This window comes from Neoarius graeffei, chromosome 3 (genome assembly GCF_027579695.1).
Source record: "Neoarius graeffei isolate fNeoGra1 chromosome 3, fNeoGra1.pri, whole genome shotgun sequence".
Lineage (NCBI taxonomy): Eukaryota > Metazoa > Chordata > Actinopteri > Siluriformes > Ariidae > Neoarius > Neoarius graeffei.
This window is the reverse complement of record NC_083571.1, coordinates 30180126-30203563: the sequence shown is the minus strand read 5'-3', so window position 1 is coordinate 30203563 and position 23438 is coordinate 30180126. Positions and strand designations below refer to the sequence as shown.

Genomic DNA, 23438 nt, shown 5'->3' with positions numbered 1-23438 from the left:
ATATATATATATATGAAATGAAATGTCCCTCTCAAACAGTGACCACATGCACACTGCTGTAAATACATATAGACACAAAAGTGAGCATGTACACAGATGGGCTTCTGAAAGCACTGCCTGGTTTATGTGGTTCTCTGCTTAACTTCCTGTCCTGAGAACAGAGCACAGATGTATATATTTAACACCACATACACAGTGTCACTCTGACAGCTGCAGTGGAGACAGAACAGGCCTGTACATTACACAGACTGAAGGCTGATCAAGGAAAACAGAGATGAGTGAAGATGTCTATGCAAACTCAGGAATTTCAGCAGACAACAGATCAGGTGAGTCAAAGGACTCCTATGAAGATATCTATCTGAATGAAGACATTCTAGAGACTAAGGTGACCAGAAGCCATCATGGAACTATGACCTCAGGTACTCACACACACACGCACAGTTAAAGGCAGATAGGCATTCATGATTTCTAAGAGCATTTTACACACACACACACACACACACACACATTATCTCTAGCCGCTTTATCCTTCTACAGGGTCGCAGGCAAGCTGGAGCCTATCCCAGCTGACTACGGGCGAAAGGCGGGGTACACCCTGGACAAGTCGCCAGGTCATCACAGGGCTGACACATAGACACAGACAACCATTCACACTCACATTCACACCTACGGTCAATTTAGAGTCACCAGTTAACCTAACCTGCATGTCTTTGGACTGTGGGGGAAACCGGAGCACCCGGAGGAAACCCACGCGGACACGGGGAGAACATGCAAACTCCGCATAGAAAGGCCCTCGCCGGCCCCGGGGCTCGAACCCAGGACCTTCTTGCTGTGAGGCGACAGCGCTAACCACTACACCACCGTGCCGCCCCAGCATTTTACACTTAGTCTGAATACTTAAGTCCACATCCAGGACCAAGTAGCAGGTTTGCTTTTGCATGTTGCTTCCAAACTGTCACTTAACTCCATACCTTGCCATGAGTTTATGAATCTCACTTCAATGGATGAAGTACAGGATAGAGGGACAAAAGCACTCATGTCTGCAAAATTTCAAGCACTTGTGCCACAAATATGAGTAATTACAATGCCTCAGTCCTATGGATGTCTGGTTTATACAGTATATCAATACCAATCGCCAAGCTACCACTGTTGAGCCATTGACCAAGGCCCTTAACCCTATTTGCTCAAACTATCCATATCAATCTCACGGAGAAATGGGGAACAAACTGATGTTCAAAGAAGTTATCAATAACATAACATAAGTAGTAATTAAAGCTATCATACCTGATGTGCACCATGATGCAATTAACTCAAACTGAATCCCAGTTTTCAAAAGAACCCAAGATCAGTCCTGTGGACTGCTGTCGGGCATGAAAAACAGTGCTTGCACTTCACCAATCGTATCAAAACCAAATGTGAAAACAATCTAAATGTTTTACATCCCATGATGTCCTGCTGGCTTCAGACCATGTTTACTCTCAGTACCAAGATTAACAGAAAAGCTGTAATTGTTTAAGGATGAAATTATCTATATAGCTTATTGGTCAGATTTGTGGGTGTGCTGGGGCCAGTCACAGCTGAGTTTGGGCAAGAGGTGGGATACACCCTGGAGGGGTCACCAATCTGTCGCAAGGCTATGGAAGTAGTAAATACTCTAAAATAAATGTAAAACAAATCAAGGTGCTAAGAATTCCTAAGTAATTCAAAGGAGCTGGTTTTCACAAAAATAACAATGGGAAAAAATAATAAAGTAAATGAACTGGTCACATTGATGTGAGCATTGAAGGCTTTATTGGGTTTAGTCACATGCACCAATGGTGACACAAACAGCATTCCAGGATGTGGAGCCTATCCTGGGAACACAAGTTGGGATTGCACTGTGGATGGGTGTTGCAAGGCACCACACATACACTCATGCACACAATTTATCATTGGCCATCCACCTACCAGTATATAGGTGATGTTTTGTCTCTAGAATCAGTAACTCCTGTTTTTCCTCACTCTTGTCCATTCTTATCACAGTTATCCTGAACTTTCAGGAATGTATGCATTCTTACATACACAGACTATTAATATTTAATTGGAATCTTGCAACCAGCTACCAATCAGTAAATTGAGAATGAACATGATGGACATCTCAAGGGTAAACATATCAGCTCTAGGCGTAATTTCTTTGAGCCTGCAGTAGTGAAGTAATTTTGTAATTATTGTAATAATTTTGTAATTATTTAAACTGCAAGTACAAAGAATAAGATCAGATATTCCTTTATTGATCCCCATGGGGGGAAATTCAGGTGTCACAACAAGCTCAAGCTCAGAGTAAAATATAGACAAATGTAGACTAAGTTTAAAAAAAGTACTCTGGCAATAGAGAAAAAGGACAAAATATACACAGATGTCCGTCCATCCATCCATCAATCCATTACCTGTAACTGCTTATCCAGTGCAGGGTCACAGGCAAGCTGGAGCCTATCCCAGCTGCCTGTGGGCGAGACGTGGGGTACACCCTGCACAAGTCACCAGATCATCGCAGAGCTGACACATAGAGACAAACAACCATTCAAACTCACGGTCAGTTTAGAGCCACCAATTAGCCTAATCTGCATGTCTTTGGACTGTGGGGGAAACCAGAGTACCCAGAGGAAACCCATGCAGACACATGGAGAACATGCAAACTCCACACAGAAAGGCCCCTATTGGCCACTGGGCTCAAACCCAGAACCTTATTGCTGTGAGGCGACAGTGCTAACCACTACACCACCATATACAGTTGTGTACTGTGCAATGTTCCACATGAGTACAGTGCAGGAGAAAGTGTGTGCGCACGCAAGCATGCGTGTTGGGGGGGGCGCACTGGTCAGCATGCTGGCAGTCTATGTTCTCCGCTGCTGTTATACAGTCTGATGGCAGTGGGCACAAATGAGCATCTGAACTGCTCTGTCTTACTCTTGGGTAAAATGAGCCATTGATTGAGCTGCCCAGCTACCACAGTTCCTCATGGAGAGGTGGAGTGGGATTGTCCAGGATGGCTCCAACCTTTTCCCCTCATCCTCCTCTCAACCACTGACTCCAGACCTGTTTATTGATGACAAACTTTGTACCTGACTATTTCTTGCACCAGTCCCTTGAGAATATTTTACCTCAGTTTAGGATCTGGAGTAAGCAAGGTACCCCTTTTCCCTCTACACTGCATTACCCCACTCAAGTTTCTGCTCTGCATCATAGCAAGATTGGAGGATGCTGGGCCAAACTAACCTTGAGCCAGATGACTGACTCTGGTGAAGAGAATCCGTCAGTGTCAATCACTAGACAGGGATGAGGATTCTTCAAGAACATGAGGAGTAGCTGAGGCCTCAATCATGGGGATTACTCTGATGGTCCCTCTATCCTGTACTTCATCCATTGAAATGAGATTCATAAACTCATTTCCAGATAGTGCATCCATAAACTGAAGTCTGACGTTAGAGTTAAGACCACATTGTGTTTGTACCTTGCTAACAAGTTCATTGATGGATCCAGGAAGTCCATTTTGGAAAGTCAACCTTTGGCTGCTGTCACCCAGGATTACTTTGAGAATGACAGGGGTATTCATCATTCTACGTCACAGTCTGTGGAGAGGATCAAAAAGATTCAATTGTAGAAAGATTGTTGCTTATTTCTTTAAGTTAAGACACTTTTCCTTATGTACAGACATTGATTCAACAGGATGTTAGGTTTCTCACTTTAAAATTACTCGGTCAGATAAAATTGAAAGTTAGGTTGAGAAATTAATTTTAGTCCAGTGTTTCAATTTATAGTTTGGCCAACAACATGGGTGAAGCTTAATTATCTACAGCTGATTAAATCCACCAGTAACGCTTTAAAGTTCAACCTGCAAAACTAGAAAGTAGTGCCTAAAAAAATAGAAGCCAGTGAGGGGAAGAAACTCAAAAAAACATTCTTGCACTGCATGTTTGCAATCTATGTATCTCAGTACAAGCACCAGCTGAGTCTGAGTGCTGATATCGGTGGTCTCGTCAGCTTGGATGGCTACATACTTCGCAGCTTTCACTTCCTCGACAATGCGTTCCCTCACCACACTTAGCATACATTCCAGCAGCTCATTTTGGATAGTCTTTGATGTGCCCTTGAAGACGCTTGCAGTTTTCAGGTGTTCATCAAACACTTCGTCCAATTGTGCCACAAAATCGACAAGACCGCGAAAAATACCAGGATTGGTGGAGCCCTCTGTTTCATCTGTGCCTCGCAAGGCTAACTCGAAAACCCCGCAAAACTTCACACACTGAATGAGCCGATTGAGTATGTGTCAGTTCTTGCTCACCTCATCATTGTGACGACGAACTGCTAGCCGATACCCCTCATCCAGCTGTGTGGCAATGTTTACTCTCCCAAAGGCTGAAAATTTCAGACAGCTGTCCATGTGAATCTTTGAATTCTCGTGCTTCTTCACTTTCTCTGAGAGATGATGCATATCTGTAACTCCGTTTATGGTCCACGCTGTACCGTCTGCTGTGCTACTTCCAGGGTGGAAGAGAATGCAAGGGTAGCAAAAAAAGAGCATTGACTACATCACAGCCAGCTAGCCAAGTTTTCCGGTGGTACCAGTTCTTGTTAAAACCTCTTGAGTAGGTCTTCTCCCCCTTCATAGACACTTGCTTGATGTTTAAATTCGGTCTGGGAGGTCCTAGCTGTTTGATTGCCATTTTCTCCTCATTGGTACAACGACTAAAGGGAACTTCTTTCAGAGACGCTATCGTATTGTTGCACTCAACACTCGCCATCTTCTTCATAGAATGTTCACATATTTCCTGCGCAACAGGCATATGACGAAAGCACGCTGCTTGTGCTAGCACATAAAACCTAATAGAAAATGCATTGGGAGCATGATTTTTCGAAAAAAAAAAATCCTGTACGTACCATTACTGTCAATGGGAGATTTTGGGGCAAATCTGAACCTGACAGAAATCGCACCAAAAGGGCGTGGCTACACCAGGCATGACCTTAGCCTGATTGGACGATGACATTACTGTTGCCATGGTAGTAGGAGTAGATAAAAAAAAATCTCCCTGTTTGGGAGTGCGTCGCCCAAATTGCCCCTATTAACGAGCCGCCAGTGTTACCTAGTACCCAATAAACACCACAAAGTTTGTGTTTCTGGTGAGATGTGCCTAAGGGATTGCAGGTCTCAAAATCATCCATGTACAGACGCAGTGATAGTAGTAATTTCTCAGCATTCAAAAAGCTGTTTTCTTTAAAATGGAAACCATCTTCAGGGGACCAGAATTCAAAAGAGGGGTCAAGTTCAATGTCCTGCTGTCCTCTATGATTTTCAATAACCTCATCAAGAATGACTTTGCAATTTAATATTTGCTGCAAGGATTTCAACAGTGGGACATACTGATGTGCGTGTTTTTTTTTTTTTTAATATGATCAAGTATGTAGGTAACCGGTTCCCTCTCTCATCTCATCTCATTATCTCTAGCCGCTTTATCCTGTTCTACAGGGTCGCAGGCAAGCTGGAGCCTATCCCAGCTGACTATGGGCGAAAGGCGGGGTACACCCTGGACAAGTCGCCAGGTCATCACAGGGCTGACACATAGACACAGACAACCATTCACACTCACATTCACACCTACGGTCAATTTAGAGTCACCAGTTAACCTAACCTGCATGTCTTTGGACTGTGGGGGAAACCGGAGCACCTGGAGGAAACCCACGCGGACACGGGGAGAACATGCAAACTCCACACAGAAAGGCCCTCGCCAGCCACGGGACTCAAACCCGGACCTTCTTGCTGTGAGGCGACAGCGCTAACCACTACACCACCGTGCCACCCGTAACTGGTTCCACAATACTGAATTTTTCCTTGTAATATTGTTTACACAAAGTGCTAAGAGGGCTGCATTTTTCAATTGCTCTTTGCACTGGATTAGATGAGCAAATGGCTGTGGTGATTTCACTAACAGGAGTCATCAACTTGGAGGCTGTGACGCTCAAGGATCTCACTTACAAAACCTCTTGATAGTGGGACTGATGCAGAGCTTAGTAAAGTTCTTGTAAAAAATCAATCAATAGCTGTACCTGGCACATGTATTAAATACTCCAACTTCAACAAGGCTGCTGCAAGCTGCTGCTCAGTTATACTTGGGAGTGCCCTGTGTTGATCTTTCCCATCTAGGGATGTACCAGAAACTTCCTCTTCTACACACTCTTTGTCCTGGCAATCAGCAACAGAATTATGTAATGATGGTGATGCTAATGTAGTTCTAATGTAGGTATAAAATCAGTTAGGGTGTGAGGTGTGTGTCGGCGACTCTTATGAGACTTAAAGGTTCCATAAATACTTGTTTGAAAATTACAGTCAAACATGCAAGAGACATTCTCATTTCTCCTCAGATGTGTGTTATGGGCAAAGTACTCCCTTTCATTACATAAATTTTTGCATCTACTACATAAGTGACAGCTGAAAGTAGACAACTCTTTTTGAGTCTGACTAACTTGTGTGGAATGCACTCTATGATGTACGATTAAAGCATTCCATGTCTTAAATGTGCGTGGACATTTTGAATATGTACATGGATCGCAAATGGTGCATCCAAAATGTGAATGTTTGAGTTTGTAATGGTTAAGTAGTTCAGACTTACTTGCAACAGCTACAGAACACCCCTTACACTGCCACATTCACTGGCGAGAGAGAGAGAGAGAGAGAGAGAGAGAGAGAGACAAGGAAGCAAGCCAATCTAACACACATCCAACAGAGCTTTCCTCAAAGAACAGGTCAAAAATGCTTCAAAGTTACTCTATACTGTAATTGAAATGCATAAACTAAATTTTCAGTTCATTAGGTACACCTAGCTAAAACAAATGCAGCAACATTGTCATACCCAAGAATTTTGAAAGTTAATTCAAATAAATCAACAAAAGCAATACTCACCATCTACTACAGAGCCTTTGGAACAGTGTTCAAAGCAGAGGTCAACCATCTCAACACCAATTACCTATCCAGAAAAAAAAAAAGATTTTAAATTATTTACTTATTCACACTGGTTGATTGAGAGAAATTACTTCATTTCTTGCTTGTAACACAGCTCATCCAAGTAATTTGAATTACAGTTAAAATATAAAATAAGGCATTTGAAAAAAGTAGCAAAATATTTTGCCTTTACAAAGTTAATTTATTTCATTTTACAAACTGCTTTGGCGAAGCTTCCCAAATCATTTTTCATTTTCTACTCATGTAAATTTCAGATAGCACAAATGTGATTCCAACACACATAAAATTTTATAAAGAATTAATACAATTAAGGTGTGTAACAGTTCCCTGATGTGGGTGGAGTACAGAAGTACAGTAGGCAGGAGTTGATGTTCGCACAAACTATTTCAGTTGTTTCCAGAGCTTTTCAGCTTCACACACACACACACACACACACACACATATGTTCTGGTCAGGAGAGCTCCTTTCTCTCAGCTCTCTCCCTCCTTTTCTATCCTTTGTCACTGCAACACAGACAGACACACAACCATTAATTAGGCACAGGTGCATTGACTTTGCCACTCACCTTCCCTGTCCCCGCCCTCCATTCACAAACCGATGCTAGGCCACTAGCATCGGTTTTACTAATGCTAGTAGTAAAACTACTACTTCTAGACCATCCTCCAGATGGTCCTCCGCCAACTTGATGGCTCGTTCTTGTGACGCCGGGCAATGACACTGGACCCATTCCGCCATTCCTTCCGGAAGTCAAGAGATGAACTGATCCAGTGCCACCAGATCGATGATCCCATCTGCATCGCAGTCTTCCGCCCTCAGCCACCACTGGCAGGCATCCTGGAGTGGCTGGCCAAATGCAAACGGCCGGCCTCCTACAACGTCAGCATCCGGAAGCACTGGCGGTGTTGTTCCGGGGAGCGGCCGACACATTGCAGTATGGCTTTCTTCAGGTCGGTGGACCTGAGCCGGCTGTCAGCAGGGAGCTGCAGTGCTGCGAGTGCACTGCTCGAGCAGCCACCCCCATGTTTCGACTACTTGCTTGAAAAGAGCGAGGAAAGCTTCCGGATCGTCCTGTGGGCCCATCTTCGTGAGGGAGGCATGAGGAGGGTCTGCCATGGTGCTGGTTGAAGCCCCTGCTGATGTGAGCAGATGCTGGAGTGCCTGGCGATCTTCCTGCTGGGCCAGCATCAAAGCGTTGCTCCTGCTCTTTCGGGAGGTCGGTTGGTGCTTGATGCTGGTTCTGCTGGGTGGTAGCGAGGGCATGGATGAGCTCCTTGAATGGGGAGGACTCCATGTGGTGGTTCCCTTCTGTACGTCCCAGGTTTCGGCACCACTGTAACAGTTCCATGATGTGGGTGGAGTACAGAAGCACAGCAGGCGGGAGTTGATGTTTGCACACACTCTATTTCAGTTGTTTCCAGAGCTTTTCAGCTTCACACACTTACATTCTCACAGTCACACAAACGTGCACATGCACGCACACTCACACACATGTTCTGGTGGGGAGAGCTCCTTTCTCTCTGCTCTCTCCCTCATTTTCTATCTTCTTTCACTGCAACACAGACACACAACATTAATTAGGCACAGGTGCATTGGCTTTGCCACTCACCTTCCCTGGCCCTGCCCTCCATTCACAAACCGACGCTAGGCCAAGCCCCTGCTGCCACATGGTGTAAATACAATTAAGGTGGTCAAGGCCTATCCAGAAAAAAAAGCCATTTTTGAATTATTTTATTATTCCCAGAAAGTAATTAGATTAGATTAGATTAGATTAGATTAGATTAGATTAGATTAGATTAGATTAGATTAGATAAAACTTTATTGATCCCTTTGGGAGGGTTCCCTCAGGGAAATTAAGATTCCAGCAGCATCATTACAGATCAGTGGCGGCTGCTGGTTTTTAAAACAGGGAAAGCCCATTTTACGCATTCATCGTAAAACCTGTAGGCCGGATATCAAAGCATAGAAAGGTGTGCCCCATTAGCATAGTGAACTAGACAACCCTACCTAGTGGCAGAAAGTATTTTTGCTTGTACATTTCATGTTATAGTCTGGCTTGCCAGGCTAGTGCCTCATATCCTTAATCAAAAATATCAAACATCCAAAAATCACTGGCTATTCAACGAAGAGCCTTGAACATCATACCCTGATATGCAACACAGTCTTTAACACAACACCCAGCTGTGCAACACATCCTTGAACATCTGCAACACAGTCTGGAAATTCATAACCAGGTAGGCTATGCAACACACAGAACCTTGAATATTATACCCAGGTATAACCTACAGTGGTGCTTGAAAGTTTGTGAACCCTTTAGAATTTTATATATTTCTGCATAAATATGACCTAAAACATCATCAGATTTTCACACGAGTCCTAAAAGTAGATAAAGAGAACCCAGTTAAACAAATGAGACAAAAAATATTGTACTTGGTCATTTATTTATTGAAGAAAATGATCCAATATTGCATATCTGTGAGTGGCAAAAGTATGTGAACCTTTGCTTTCAGTATCTGGTGTGAGCCCCTTGTGCAGCAATAACTGCAACTAAACATTTGCGGTAACTGTTGATCAGTCCTGCACACCAGCTTGGAGCAATTTTAGCCCATTCCTCCGTACAGAACAGCTTCAACTCTGGGATCTTTGTGGGTTTCCTCACATGAACTGCTTGCTTCAGGTCCTTCCACAACATTTCGAATGGATTAAGATCAGGGCTTTGACTTGGCCATTCCAAAACATTAACTTTATTCTTCTTTAACCATTCTTTGGTAGAACGACTTGTGTGCTTAGGGTTGTTGTCTTGCTGCATGAACCACCTTCTTTTGAGATTCAGTTCATGGACAGATGTCCTGACATTTTCCTTAAGAATTCGCTGGTATAATTCAGAATTCATTGTTCCATCAACAATGGCAAGCCGTCCTGGACCAGATGCAGCAAAACAAGTCCAAACCGTGATACTACCACCACCATGTTTCACAGATGGGATAAGGTTCTTATGCTGGAATGCAGTGTTTTCCTTTCTCCAAACATAACACTTCTCATTTAAACCAAATATTCTATTTTCGTCTCATCCATCCACAAAACATTTTTCCAATAGCCTTCTGGATTGATCTTTAGCAAACTGCAGACGAGCAGCAAAATTCTTTTTGGAGAGCAGTGTCTTTCTCCTTGCAACCCTGCCATGAACACCATTGTTGTTCAGTGTTCTCATGAACATTAACATTAGCCAATGTGAGAGAGGCCTTCAGTTGCTTAGAAGTTACCCTGGGGTCCTTTATGAACTCGGCAACTATTAGATGCCTTGCTCTTGGAGTGATCTTTGTTGGTCGACCACTCCTGGGGAGGGTAACAATGGTCTTGAATTTCCTCCATTTGTACACAATCTGTCTGACTGTGGATTGGTGGAGTCCAAACTCTTTAGAGATGTTTTTTTTCACCTTTTCCAGCCTGATGAGCATCAACAATGCTTTTTTCTGAGGTCCTCAGAAATCTCCTTTGTTCATGCCATGATACACTTCCACAACCATGTGTTGTGAAGATCAGACTTTGATAGATCCCTGTTCTTTAAATAAAACAGGGCGCCCACTCACACCTGATTGTCATCCCGTTGATTGAAAACACCTGACTCTAATTTCACCTTCAAATTAACTGCTCATCCTAGAGGTTCACATACTTTTGCCACTCACAGATATGTAATATTGGATCATTTTCCTCAATAAATAAGTGGCCAAGTATAATATTTTTGTCTCATTTGTTTAACTGGGTTCTCTTTATTTACTTTTAGGACTTGTGTGAAAATCTGTTGATGTTTTAGGTCATATTTATGCAGAAATATAGAAAATTCTAAAGGGTTCACAAACTTTCAAGCACCACTGTATAACACAGAGCCCACCATTCTCTTAACATTACTGAACAATATACACACTTCAGATTCATGAACATGAACACTATTTATACACAAATTCTGCCCTCCGCTCCTTTTCCAGAAAATGGTCTGTGACCCTGTCATACCAGCTGGTTGTGCTTTCCAGAGACTTTACCAATTTCTGTTAGCAGCTAGCACTGCAGATCCCAATAAGGCTCAAGCTAGCCTACAACCAGATTGAACTACAAATGAAATAAACGAGTGAATTCACGAATGATCAAACTGATAGAATGGATGAAAGTTAACAGAGCACAACGAGTAATATTTACATTTATTTACAGAGTAATGTACAGAGACATCAATGAGAAGAACCGTTTATATGAAAAGAAATTCGGACAGCACTTTAGCACACGACTACACTTTCTCGACATCCGCTAGGGACTGACTGATCATACTTCCGTGTTCCTCGCCGAAGTACTGCCCTCCTCATGTCTTTCAAACACCACCTCCAATAATCCTTTATCAGCCCGGCTTCTTGTCCCTCCCATGATTTTGTTGATTTTAACCAATAACAACTAGCCGAAATTGGCTGTTCAGAGCCCTCTCATAGACTGCAACGGATACCCGGCTGCCAGTCAGTGTTGCCAGATACTGCTGACGTTTTCCATCCCAAAATATGTTCAAAACCCGCTAAAATGCACTTAAAACCGCCCAATCTGGCAACACTGCTGCCAGTCCATAGAGCCCATTGAAATAAGAAAGGTTACAGCCTGGCAGCAAAGGTGATTCTCGTAGCGAACTGCAAGTTCGTCAGACATCACTCAAATAAGTTACAGGATAGTTATGAACATAAATACAATCTTGGGCATATATTATGTTATGCAAGTTATTGTTTTAATGAGAATTCAATGTCGTAGATGCCGCAGTTTGGGGAGAGAATTTTAGGGGAAGCTCGGCTTCCCGTGTTGTCTCTGAGAAATCGCCCCTGTTACAGATAAACAGAGAAAAGAAAAAGAGGAAAACTTTTAGATAAATTAAAATAAATTAAGTATTTACATATACAAACATAAAAAGAATAAGATATGGGGAAGAAAGGAAGGGGGAGAGAGGGGGAAGGAGGGAAAGGGGGGAGAGAAGGGGAGAGAGGGGGGAAGGAGGGAAAGGGGGGAGAGAAGGGGGGCGGCAGCAGGAGACATATTGCACTTTATATTGTACATTGTCCGGTATTGCTTATTGTTAGGCTAGGCTACTGCTCCTTCCCATCCTCTGTCCTCCTGTTACCCCTCCTCCCCCCCAGAGAGGAGTTGTACAGTCTGATGGCATGAGGGACAAAGTTGTTTTTGAGTCTGTTCATCCTGCACTTGGGAAGGAGCACTCTGGTTGCTGATGACGGTGTGCAGAGGGTGACTGGCATCATCCATGATGTTCAACAGTTTGTCCATAGACCTCTTCTCTGCCACCGTCACCAGAGAGTCCAGCTTCATGCCGATCACAGAACTGGCCTGCCTGATCAGTTTGTCCAGCCTGGATGTGTCCTTCTTGGATGTGCTTCCCCCCAGCACACCACGGTGTAAAACAGGACACTGGTGACCACAGACTGACAGAACATCCACAGGAGTTTCCTGCAGATGTTAAAGGACTGCAGCCTCCTAAGGAAGTATAGCCTGTTCTGTCCCCTCCTGTATAAGTGTTTGGTGTTGCAAGTCCAGTCCAGCTTGCTGTCCAGCCACAGCCCGAGGTACTTCTAGGAATCCACAGCCTCCACCTCGACTCCCTCGATCAGAACTGGTCGTGACCTTGGTCTGGACCTCCCAAAGTCAATGACCAGCTCCTTGGTGTTTCTTGGTGTTGAGCTGCAGATGGTTCCTTGCACCACACAGCAAAGTCCCTCACCAGACTCCTATACTCCTCCTCTCTGTTGTCACTGATACACCCAAAGATGGCTGTGTCATCGGCAAACTTCTGAATGTGACACAGCTCCGAGTTGTAGCAGAAGTCCGTGGTGTACAGGGTGAAGAGAAGAGGGGCCAGCACTGTGCCCTAGGGTGCTCCGGTGCTGCTAATCACAGTGTCAGACGTGATGTCCTTCAGCCTGACATACGGCGACCTGTCAGTGAGGTAGCTGGAGATCCAGGTGACCAGGCAGGGGTCCACTCGCATCCTGTTCAGTTTGTCCTGAAGCAATAGGGGCTGGATGGTGTTGAAGGCACTCGAGAAGTCCAAGAAGAGGATCCTCACTGTGCCATTTCCCTTATCCAGATGCGAGTGGGCTCGGTGTAGCAGGTAGAGCAGGGGTGTCAAACATATGGCCCGCTAGATGGTTTAATCCGGCCCCAGACTTGTAGAGAAAAAATTTCTAAGGATGTCAAAAAAAGTACATCTCTAGCCCATTCCTGTGATGACTTATGAATTTTTAAAGAAATAACCGAAATGCTCAATTCAGCCGCTAGGGGCAGCCAAAAAAAGCAGCACTGACATAACAAGAGATCAGGAAATAAACAGCACATTTTAGCAACGTGCCCAGATATGCTGTCTGATTCCATGAATGGCAGTCTTGCCTCACCATTATTAAGTTGCTATCAAAATTATCAAGAGTGATACCCCCATTACCAAAATGTCTTTGTCAAAAAGAAAAAAAGTTGACGGAGAGTGCAGAATTTTCCAGGAAAAATAGACTGAGTATTATTTATTCACAGAGGTGAATACAAAACCAGTGTGCTTGGTATGTATCAACAGGTTGCAGTGCTCAAAGAATATAATATTCAGCGCCACTATGAGACTCATCATAAAGAAAAATTTCACAATTTGTATGGACAGTTAAGAAAAGAGAAGATAAACAAATTGTTAGCTGGTCTGAAGAAACAGCAGTCTGCATTTACTCGCAGCCATGAGGTCAGTGATGGAGCAGTGAAAGCTAGCGACCTTATTGCAAACGAGTTGGTGCAAGCATCCAAGCCATTTTCTGATGGTGAACTCATGAAAAAATGCATGCTGAAGGCTGCAGAAGTTGTGTGCCCTGAAAAGCAATCTGTCTTTGTCAACATTAGTCTATCGAGGAACACTATTGCAGATAGGGTTGAAGAGCTCTCACGAGACTTGGGCAGCCAAATGAATGACAAAATCAAGTCATTTATTGCATTTTCGGTTGCAGTTGATGAGAGCACCGATGTCACAGATGTTGCACAACTGTGCATATTTATTCGTGGTGTTGATGAGACTTTGACCGTCACTGAGGAGTTCCTTGAGTTGGTGCATATGAAGGACACTACAACAGCGAATGACATATTCAGCTGTCTCATTAGAGTGCTGGACAAGGTCAGAGTGGACTGGTCCCATGCTGTCAGTTTGGCTACAGATGGCGCCCCATCAATGGTTGGGAGAAAGGCAGGTGTTGCGACAAAATTCAGAGAGAAAGTGCCCAAACAAGATGTTTGGGCATTTCATTGTATTTTGCACCAGGAGGTGTTGTGTTGTAAAACACTAAAAATGGATCATGTTAAGAGTGTGGTTGTGCAAACTGTAAATTTCATCAGAGCGCGAGGTCTGAATCATCGTCAGTTTGACTGTTTTCTCAGTGATAATTACATTCCGGCTGGCTTACCATACCACACTGAAGTAAGGTGGTTAAGCCTAGGTGCCGTACTCAAGCGTTTCTTTGAACTACGGTACGAGAGGAAATTGGACAGTTCATGGAGAAAAAGGGCAGACCAATAGAGGAATTTAAATGCTCGGAATGGGTGCGGGATCTGGCCTTTATGATGGATATTACACAGCACCTGAATAATCTTAACAAAATGTTGCAAGGCCGCAGAAAAGTTGTCACTCAGTTTTACGATAGCGTACGCGCATTCAAGTTGAAACTGTCACTCTGGGAGACACAGCTATCTAACGGTGACACCTCTCATTTCCCATTGCTTACAGCTATGCGTGCCACTGAACATAATGCTGATTTGGATCAATACAAAGACAAGATAACAGAATTGCTGCAAGAGTTCGAGCGGAGATTTCAGGTTTTTAGTGAACTTGAGGACGAATTTGTCTTTTTTCGCTCGCCATTTACAGTCAGTGCTTCTGATATGCCTGCTGACATCCAACTCGAGATAATTGACTTGCAATGTGATTCCGATATGAAGCAGAAATTTGCGTCGGTGGGCTTAGACACGTTTTATCTATATCTCTTGCCAGGGTACCCCAAATTAACATCCCTGGCTGCAAAGGTTTTATCCATGTTTGGGACTACCTATCTTTGTGAACAGGCGTTCTCTGATGTAGCCTAATCGTATTGCTCATGCACAGCTATAACTTTTATGTTTGTTAATTTAATTTTATTTTTCATAAATTTGCACATTTACATTTTTAGGCGGCGGCACGGTGGTGTAGTGGTTAGCGCTGTCGCCTCACAGCAAGAAGGTCCTGGGTTCGAACCCCGGGTCCGGCGAGGGCCTTTCTGTGTGGAGTTTGCATGTTCTCCCCGTGTCCGCGTGGGTTTCCTCCGGGTGCTCCGGTTTCCCCCACAGTCCAAAGACATGCAGGTTAGGTTAACTGGTGACTCTAAATTGACCGTAGGTGTGAATGTGAGTGTGAATGGTTGTCTGTGTCTATGTGTCAGCCCTGTGATGACCTGGCGACTTGTCCAGGGTGTACCCCGCCTTTCGCCCGTAGTCAGCTGGGATAGGCTCCAGCTTGCCTGCGACCCTGTAGAAGGATAAAGCGGCTAGAGATAATGACATTTTTAGGCAGGATGTTTAGGCTACTTTATTCATAGCTCCCACTTGAGTTTAGTGTGGGGAGTTGGTTCAGGTTGTCAGATGTAAAAATGTATTCACTCAACTGTAGAAAAATAAACCAGTTGTTTGAGAGTGAAATGCATTTTATTTCAAATCCATTGGCCTCTCTGTGAATAAATGTGTAATAATCTAGATCTCTTGTGATCAGTGATTATGTAGGCTACAAATGTAGGCTGAAGCATAAAGCATAGCCTACTGAAAAAACAATGCTAAAGATTTGGAGTTGACAAAGGTTATTTTGCAATTATTTTACTGGTCCGGCCCACTTGAGATCAGATGAGCTGTATGTGGCCCCTGAACCAAAATGAGTTTGACACCCCTGGCTTAAAGGTTTTCATCTGCCATGAAAAAGGGGTAGGAGAGGGTAATGGGGAAGGAAAAGACAATATTTTTGCCTTGTAGTTGTATTTAGCAGGAAGCCATGGCCTAATGGTTAGAGAAGCAGCTTTGGGACCAGCAGGAAAGGCTGAAGTGCCCTCAGTACCCAGGCTCTGGGTATGTTGTATGCCTGAAATGTTATGTGGTCTCATTGTGGGTGGTGCAGTGGTTAGCCTCACAGCAAGAAGGTTCCAGGTTTGAACCTCATGGCTGACTGGGGCCTTTCTGTGATGTTGTCTGTGTGTGTTTCCGCCACAGTCCAAAGACATGCAGTTAGATTAACTGGCTACTCTAAATTGCCCACATATCCAATAGAAGGCAACAGGAAACCACTACTGTAATTTCCCTAGAAACTCTGATGGCTGGAAGAAAGAAAAAGGTTAAATATTAACAGTGAGCTGTATTTCAAGTCATCAATGTCATACATTGCCATACATATCATGTTCCATACTTTATTATACTTTTATAATGCTGCCCCTATTATCTACCAAGGTCTAGCAATCTCTGCTGTGTTTTTGGTCACTGTTTACATCCTCCCGCGAGCTAACTCCATGGCAGCACTCAGTAAACTCCATGATGACATCAGCGTGTTAGAGACGGCTCACCCTGACTCTGTTTTTATCATCGCTGGTGACTTTAATCAATGCAATTTACAGACTGTACTCCCTAAATATTATCAACATGTGGACATCCCCACCCATGATAAGAACACACTGGACCATGTTTACAGCAACATATGCGGTGCATACAGGGCTGCACCCCGCCCCCACTCTGGATACTTGGACCACCTTGCTTTGTTCCTGTATCCAGCCTACAGACAAAGACTAAAACAAACAAACCCTGTCACCAAACAAGTCAAACTCTGGAGCCCAGAGACTAAGAGCACCCTTCAGGACTGTTTTGCTTGGACAGACTGGGATGTGTTTAAAGCTGCAGCCACTTTGGAGGACTCTTCTGTTAGTATACAGGACTATGCTGAGTATGTGACTGGGTACATCAGCACATGTCTCTGCAACATCGTGCCCACCATACAGATCAGGAAGTTCCCCAACCAAAAGCCCTGGGTAAACAGTCGGGTACAACACATGCTGCGTGCTTGCTCTCTTGCATTTAGATCAGGCAATGAGATGGAGTACAAAGTGGTGAAGTACGGACTGAGGAAAGCCATTACAGCGGCCAAGAGGCAGTACAGAGAGAAGTTGGATGGCTTCTATTCTACTGCTGACCCCGGGCGAATGTGGCAAGGCCTGCAGCACATCACAGACTACAGGACCACCATCAGCTCCACAGACAGCCTGCCGGATGACCTCAACACCTTCTACACCCACTTTGAGACCACCAGCCACAGCACAGAGAGGAGGCACACACACACCTGGACCACCCAACCCCCCTTCCCCCCACCAACAGTCTCATCAGGCCAAGTGCACAAAGCTCAGAGGAGGATCAACCCCAGGAAGGCAGCAGGAACAGACAACATCCCTGGGCGGGCCCTCAGAGTATGTGCCAATGAGCTGGCTGATGTTTTCACCACCATCTTCAACCTTTCCCTCAGCCAGAGCACCGTTCCCTCCTGCTTCAAAACCACAACCATCGTCCCTCTTCCCAAGAAGAGCCCACCCACCTGCCTGAATGATTACAGGCCGATAGCACTCACTCCAATCATCTCAAAGTGCTTTGAGAGAGTTGTACTGGCCCACATTCAGAACAGCATACCGGAAACTAGAGTTGAGCCGGATACTCGGCTGAAACGAGTATCCGGTATGGATAAAGCACTTTTGCTGAGTACGAGTATTATACGAGTAATACGAGTCAATATCTGTGCTCTTCCTGAATGAAAATCCTCACACAGCATCACAGCACCCCTCCCCTACACACACTGCTCTGCTCACTCACACAGAGAACAGCTCTCTGTCTCTCCCTCAGTCACTCAGGTTCGCAGCTCTTTTCCATTAACGTTTCGGGTTTCTTCAGCTTCAAGTTTGTTTTTATTTCAGTTTGTACTTACTTATAACCAGTAGAGTTCTGGTAAACGTGGGTTCATTCAGACGTGGTGCTTGGTAGAAAGCGTCTCTGCCTGTCGGAGGTTTTTTTCTTTTTTTAACCGTCGGTTAAAAACAGTTTGTTTGACTTCACGCATTGACACTTTCTTGCTGTAATTCATGTAAAAATAAAGGTAGTAGTGGTATAAGTATTACAAATTAAGCTACACACACTCTCTCTCTCTCTCTCCCCGCCGGTCGTCAGAGTTTTTTTTTTTTAAGCCGTCAGTTGGCTCTAACCAGTTTTATTTTACTTCACGCACTGAGTGTCTGACACTTTCTAGGTAGTAGTGGTATAAATAATATTACAAATTAAGCTAAACACACACACACACACACACACACACACACACACACACACACACACACACACACACACACACACCTCTCTCCCTCTCTCTCATGATCAGTGATACAGAATAATGAGTGATATAGAGAGTACTTCAGCTGACACTGAACCACCAGTCAGAGTTTGCTTAACCTTGCAGGACAGTGAGGGTCAAATCAGTGACAATGAAAACAGTGGCAGTAACACCCACCTTTTCCCCACTGAGACCAATATTGCATCTGGTGATGGAGGTCCTCCTCCACCAAAGACCAAGAGGACTTCTGCAGTATGGGACTCTTTCACTGTTTCTGAAAATGATCCCTCCAAAGCCATTTGCAAGCTTTGCAAGTCCAATGTTGTGTTGTAATGCAAAACATTACAACACAACATCTCTACATAACCATCTGCTATATGCCCATCACATTAGAAAGCCCACTGTATCAGCCATCTCCTCCTCCTCTCCTCTTCCTTCTCAGGTCACTGGTGTTCAGCTGGGTGCTGCTAAGGGCTCACATTCATCTTCCTCTTCACCAATACTCACTGCATTTGCAGCAAAGCAGCCATTCTCAGCAAACCATCCCCGGTCAAAACAAATTACAGAGATTATTGGTAAAATGATCTGCACTGATCTTGAACCTTTCTCTGTGATGGAGAGGAGAGGCTTCAAGACACTTGTTGGCTTTTTAGAGCCCAAGTATAAGATCCCATCGAGGCACTATTTCAGTCAAACTGTAGTGCCTGAGCTGTATGAGGCAATGAGAGGGGAGTTGGTCCAGTCACTTAAGGCAGCTGAAGGAGGTGTCATCAACCTCACTACAGATCTCTGGACCAGCAATCACAATGCACATGAATATCTCTGTCTTAGTGGGCACTGGTGTGAATGTGAAGGGGAAGCTTCAGTACAGAGGAAAGCAGGGCTGCTAAATGTTGGTGTGCTGGACATTGAGCACACATCAAACAACATTCTGTGCTGCCTTAAGGAAAAGATGAGAGAGTGGGAAGAGTCTGCTGGTCAGTCTGTCACAATATGGTTTGTTGTTTCAGATAATGCAGCCAACATGGTGAAAGCTTTGACTGAATATGGCCAAATCTGTTGCATGTCCCATACGCTTCACCTGGTGGTGATCAAAGCACTGGAGAAGGACAGGGTTGTGACATCCCTTCTCTCCAAAGCCAGGACCATATCTGGCCATGTTCATCGCTCAAGCAAAGCCAGCAACAGACTACATGAGCTGCAAACACAGTTGAACCTCCCCCAGCACACGTTCATAACAGATATAAAAACAAGGTGGAACTATACGTTCTACATGCTCCAGTGGCTGGTGGAGCAGTGCAGGGCTGTGCAGATTATGACACAGGAGTCTATGGTAACATGGGTAGAGCTCCAACAATCATCTATCCAAATGAGTGGAAGTTAGCATCAGACATGCTCACTGTTCTTAGTCCTTTTGAGGAGGTCACACAGGCGATCTCAAAACACAGCGCCTCCATCTCTGAGGTCATCCCCCTCCTGCATGGCCTGTGCTCCATCATTAGGTCACTGCATGTGGGAGGTCTTGCAGCTGGTGAGGAATCTGAGGATGAATCTGATCAGTTCATGGCTGGTGATGATGATCAGGATGCCACAGTGGGGCTGGGCCAAGATGTTGCAGCTGAGTCCAGGGAAAAGTTAGGCACAGCAGCAAGGAGACTGGCAGCCAATCTGAGCAAAGAACTAGAATGGCATTTCAAACCAATTTTTGCAAACTCCTCATTTCTGCTTGCCACTCTCCTTGACCCCAGATATAAGGCCAGCTGTTTTCCAAACAATGTTGATGTGGAGGCACTGAAGAGGACATTACTCCTCAGGATGGAGCTCTGTGACCCTGTGGCTACACCTGCAAGAAACACAGAAGAGACACCTGCCACCAGCAGCACTTCAGTCTTGTCTTTCCTGCAGAAAAAGAAATCGGCTATTCCAATGAGGACACATTTACCATCAGGTGATGTGGAGGCCTACCTGGCAGATGGGGACATCAGCCTTACCAATGACCCAGTGAAATACTGGTCAGGCAAGCTTCAGTGCTGGCCCAATCTTACAGGCTTTGCACTGCAGCTTCTCAGTTGTCCACCTACAAGTGTCCAGTCTGAGCGTGTTTTTAGCACAGCTGGAAATGTGGTCAGTCCACAGCGTGCAAACTTAGACCCTAGCCATGTGGAACAACTGGTCTTCATTAAAGTCAATGCAGATCTGAAAAACAGCATCGGACTATTTGATCCATAGAACACAGTCCCCCCTGCCCCTGCCCCCCCTCTATCTCTCTCTCTATCTCTGTCTCTCTCTTACTCACTCTCTCTCTCACACACAAACACACACACACACACACACACACACACACCAGGTGTGGAAATAAAAAAAAATAAAAAAGAACAAAAAAAAAATCACACTGATCATAAAAAAATTAAAAGTTAAAGAAAGTTATGTTGAGTATGAAAACTCTTGTTCATTAGATTTCATTTCATAATTGCAACCACGTGTGTTGTATTCATTGTTGCAAAACTTGTTCTGTAAATAGTTCGTTTGCTATCGTGATCAAAACCATTGATCTGAAGCTCAATGCTGATGCTGTCCTGTAAATAGTTTTCTAATCAGCAATAAATATAACAATTTCTGATCAACCCATATCAATTGCATGCTTAAAATAACATACTGATTAAAGCCCCGCCCGTTTCAAGACAACCAGACCCACTTCCGGGTTAAATCCCGCCCACTTCCAGGTTAGGTCCCGCCCACTCTGAGTACGGATACGGATACAGCTAATTCATATGGTTAACAGATACAGATAATGCTGTACTTGCTCATCCCTACCGGAAACCCTGGACCCCCTTCAGTATGCCTACAGGCCCAACAGGTCCACCTCAGATGCCACTGCTGCTGCCCTCCATTATGCCCTCTCCCACCTGGAAAACAAAGACTCTTACATCAGGATGCTCTTTGTTGACTACAGCTCTGCCTTCAACACGGTCATCCCCCACAAACTCAACCATAAACTGTCCACACTTGGTTTGCACCCCATCCTCTGTGACTGACTCATTGACTTCTTGACTGGCAGGCCCCAGACTGTCAAGATTGGTAATAGGACTTCATCCAGCATCATCACAAACATTGGCACCCCACAGGGATGTGTCCTCAGCCCCATCCTCTACACTCCGTTCACCCATGACTGTGTCGCCTCCCACAAGCACAACATCATCCTGAAGTTCACGGACGACACCACAGTGATAGGACGCATCACTGGCAGTGACGAAATGGCCTACAGGAGGGAGGTGGCCAGTCTGGTGTCATGGTGTGAGGACAACAACCTCACCCTCAACACAGACAAGACAAAGGAGATGATAGTGGACATGAGGAAGGAGAGGATACCTCATCGGCCACTGTTCATCCAGGAGCTTGAGGTTGAGAGGGTGAGCAGCTTCAAATACCTGGGTGTTCACATCAGTGAGGACCTCACATGGACACTTAACACCACACAGCTGGTTAGGAAGGCTCAACAGCTGCTGTACTTTCTGAGGAGGCTGAGGAAGTTTGGTATGTCACCCAAGATCCTCAGCAACTTCTACAGCTGTGTGATTGAGAGCATTCTGACCAACGGCATCACTGTGTGGTACGGCAGCACTACAGCAATGGACCGCAAATGCCTGCAGAGGGTGGTGAAGACTGCTGAGAGGATCACCAAAACTCCACTGCCCTCTCTGCAGAGCATCTACCACCGCAGAGTCCACAGGAGAGCTGCCTACATCCTCAAAGACCCCACCCACCCCCAGCACGGACTGTTCACACTCCTACCCTCAGGCTGGAGGTACAGAAGTCTGAAATGTAAGACTGTCAGACTAAAGAACTCTTTCTTTCCCACCAGCATCAGAGTCCTGAACAGCTGACAGGAGTCTATAACCATGGATTACCTCCCTGTCCTTGACTGTTTACATGTGTTTACATTTGCTTGCACATTACTGCCCTTTTTGCTGCTGTTCCTTGACTGTTTACATCTGATTATATTGTTTGCACATATTTGCACATTACTGCCATTTTGCTGCTGTTTCCTTGACTGTTTACATCTGGTTACATTGTTTGCACATTTGCACTTTACTGCCCTTCTGCTGCTCCATCTGATCATTGCCTATTTTGCACTACATTTAACCTTTATTTTGTACTACACTGGATGTTTTTGTTGCTTTTGCTTTTCTTTGCTTTTATTTTTGCACTATATTGCCTTACTTTGTATTACTTCTTCCACCTATTCATTTATTTGTAATTGGCATTCATGGTGGACAGCAAACTAAGAATTTCATTGTGCAAGTGGACATGTCCTTACTGTGCATATGACAATAAACACTTTGAACTTGAACTTTATTAGGAACATGATACTAATACTGGGTATAAGGACCCACTTTACTCTTAAAACAGCTTCAATTCTTCATGCTATGGATTCCACAAGGTGATTCCTTAATGATTCTGGTCCATGTTGACATCAGTACTAAGCAGATGCCTCAAGCCAGTTTTACACGATGTGATTTCTGGTCCAAATTTGCTATCACAGAAAATCAAATAATTTGTTTTTTAATTGTATTTATTTTTTTTAGAATGGTGGGTTTAGACAACATAATGCAAAGCAATGGCAGATTATTAAGTGCTACTGAAACCAAAGACAATCAAAGTTCTGGCAGTCTTAGAGTGTGACCTCTGCTACAGTGCTCCACCATTCCACCAACAGGAGAACAGCATAGCGCAGTACTGGCAAAAACATAAATGAAACAGGATTTAAAAGAAGAGTGACTCTGTGGCAGTGGGGGTGTGGCCAAGCGTCAGTTTGTGAATGGGGCAGGGGCAGGGAATGGGCGTGGTCAAGTCATTACACCTGTTGTCAATTAATGTGTGTGTGTTTGTTGCAGTGATGGTGAAGCATTAAAAGAGGGGGAGAACAAAGAAGAGAGTTCTCTCCCGACCAGAACACATGTGTGAGTGTGTGACTGTGTGTGAGCAGCGAGTGAGTGAAGCTGAAAAGCAGCAAAG

General features: G+C 44.5%; 1 protein-coding gene across 2 annotated transcripts in view; it reads left to right on the top strand.

Annotated features, from left to right (window-relative positions):
• The first annotated feature begins 223 nt into the window (after positions 1-223).
• Positions 224-23438, top strand: part of LOC132883256 (C-type lectin domain family 4 member E-like) — a 33864-nt gene continuing 10649 nt past the window's right edge. For both annotated transcript variants that reach the window (XM_060916639.1, XM_060916638.1), the window contains exon 1: positions 224-419. In XM_060916639.1, the coding sequence (XP_060772622.1) occupies positions 275-419 (145 nt within the window). In that variant the 5' untranslated portion in view covers positions 224-274. The remainder of the gene's footprint in view (positions 420-23438) is intronic.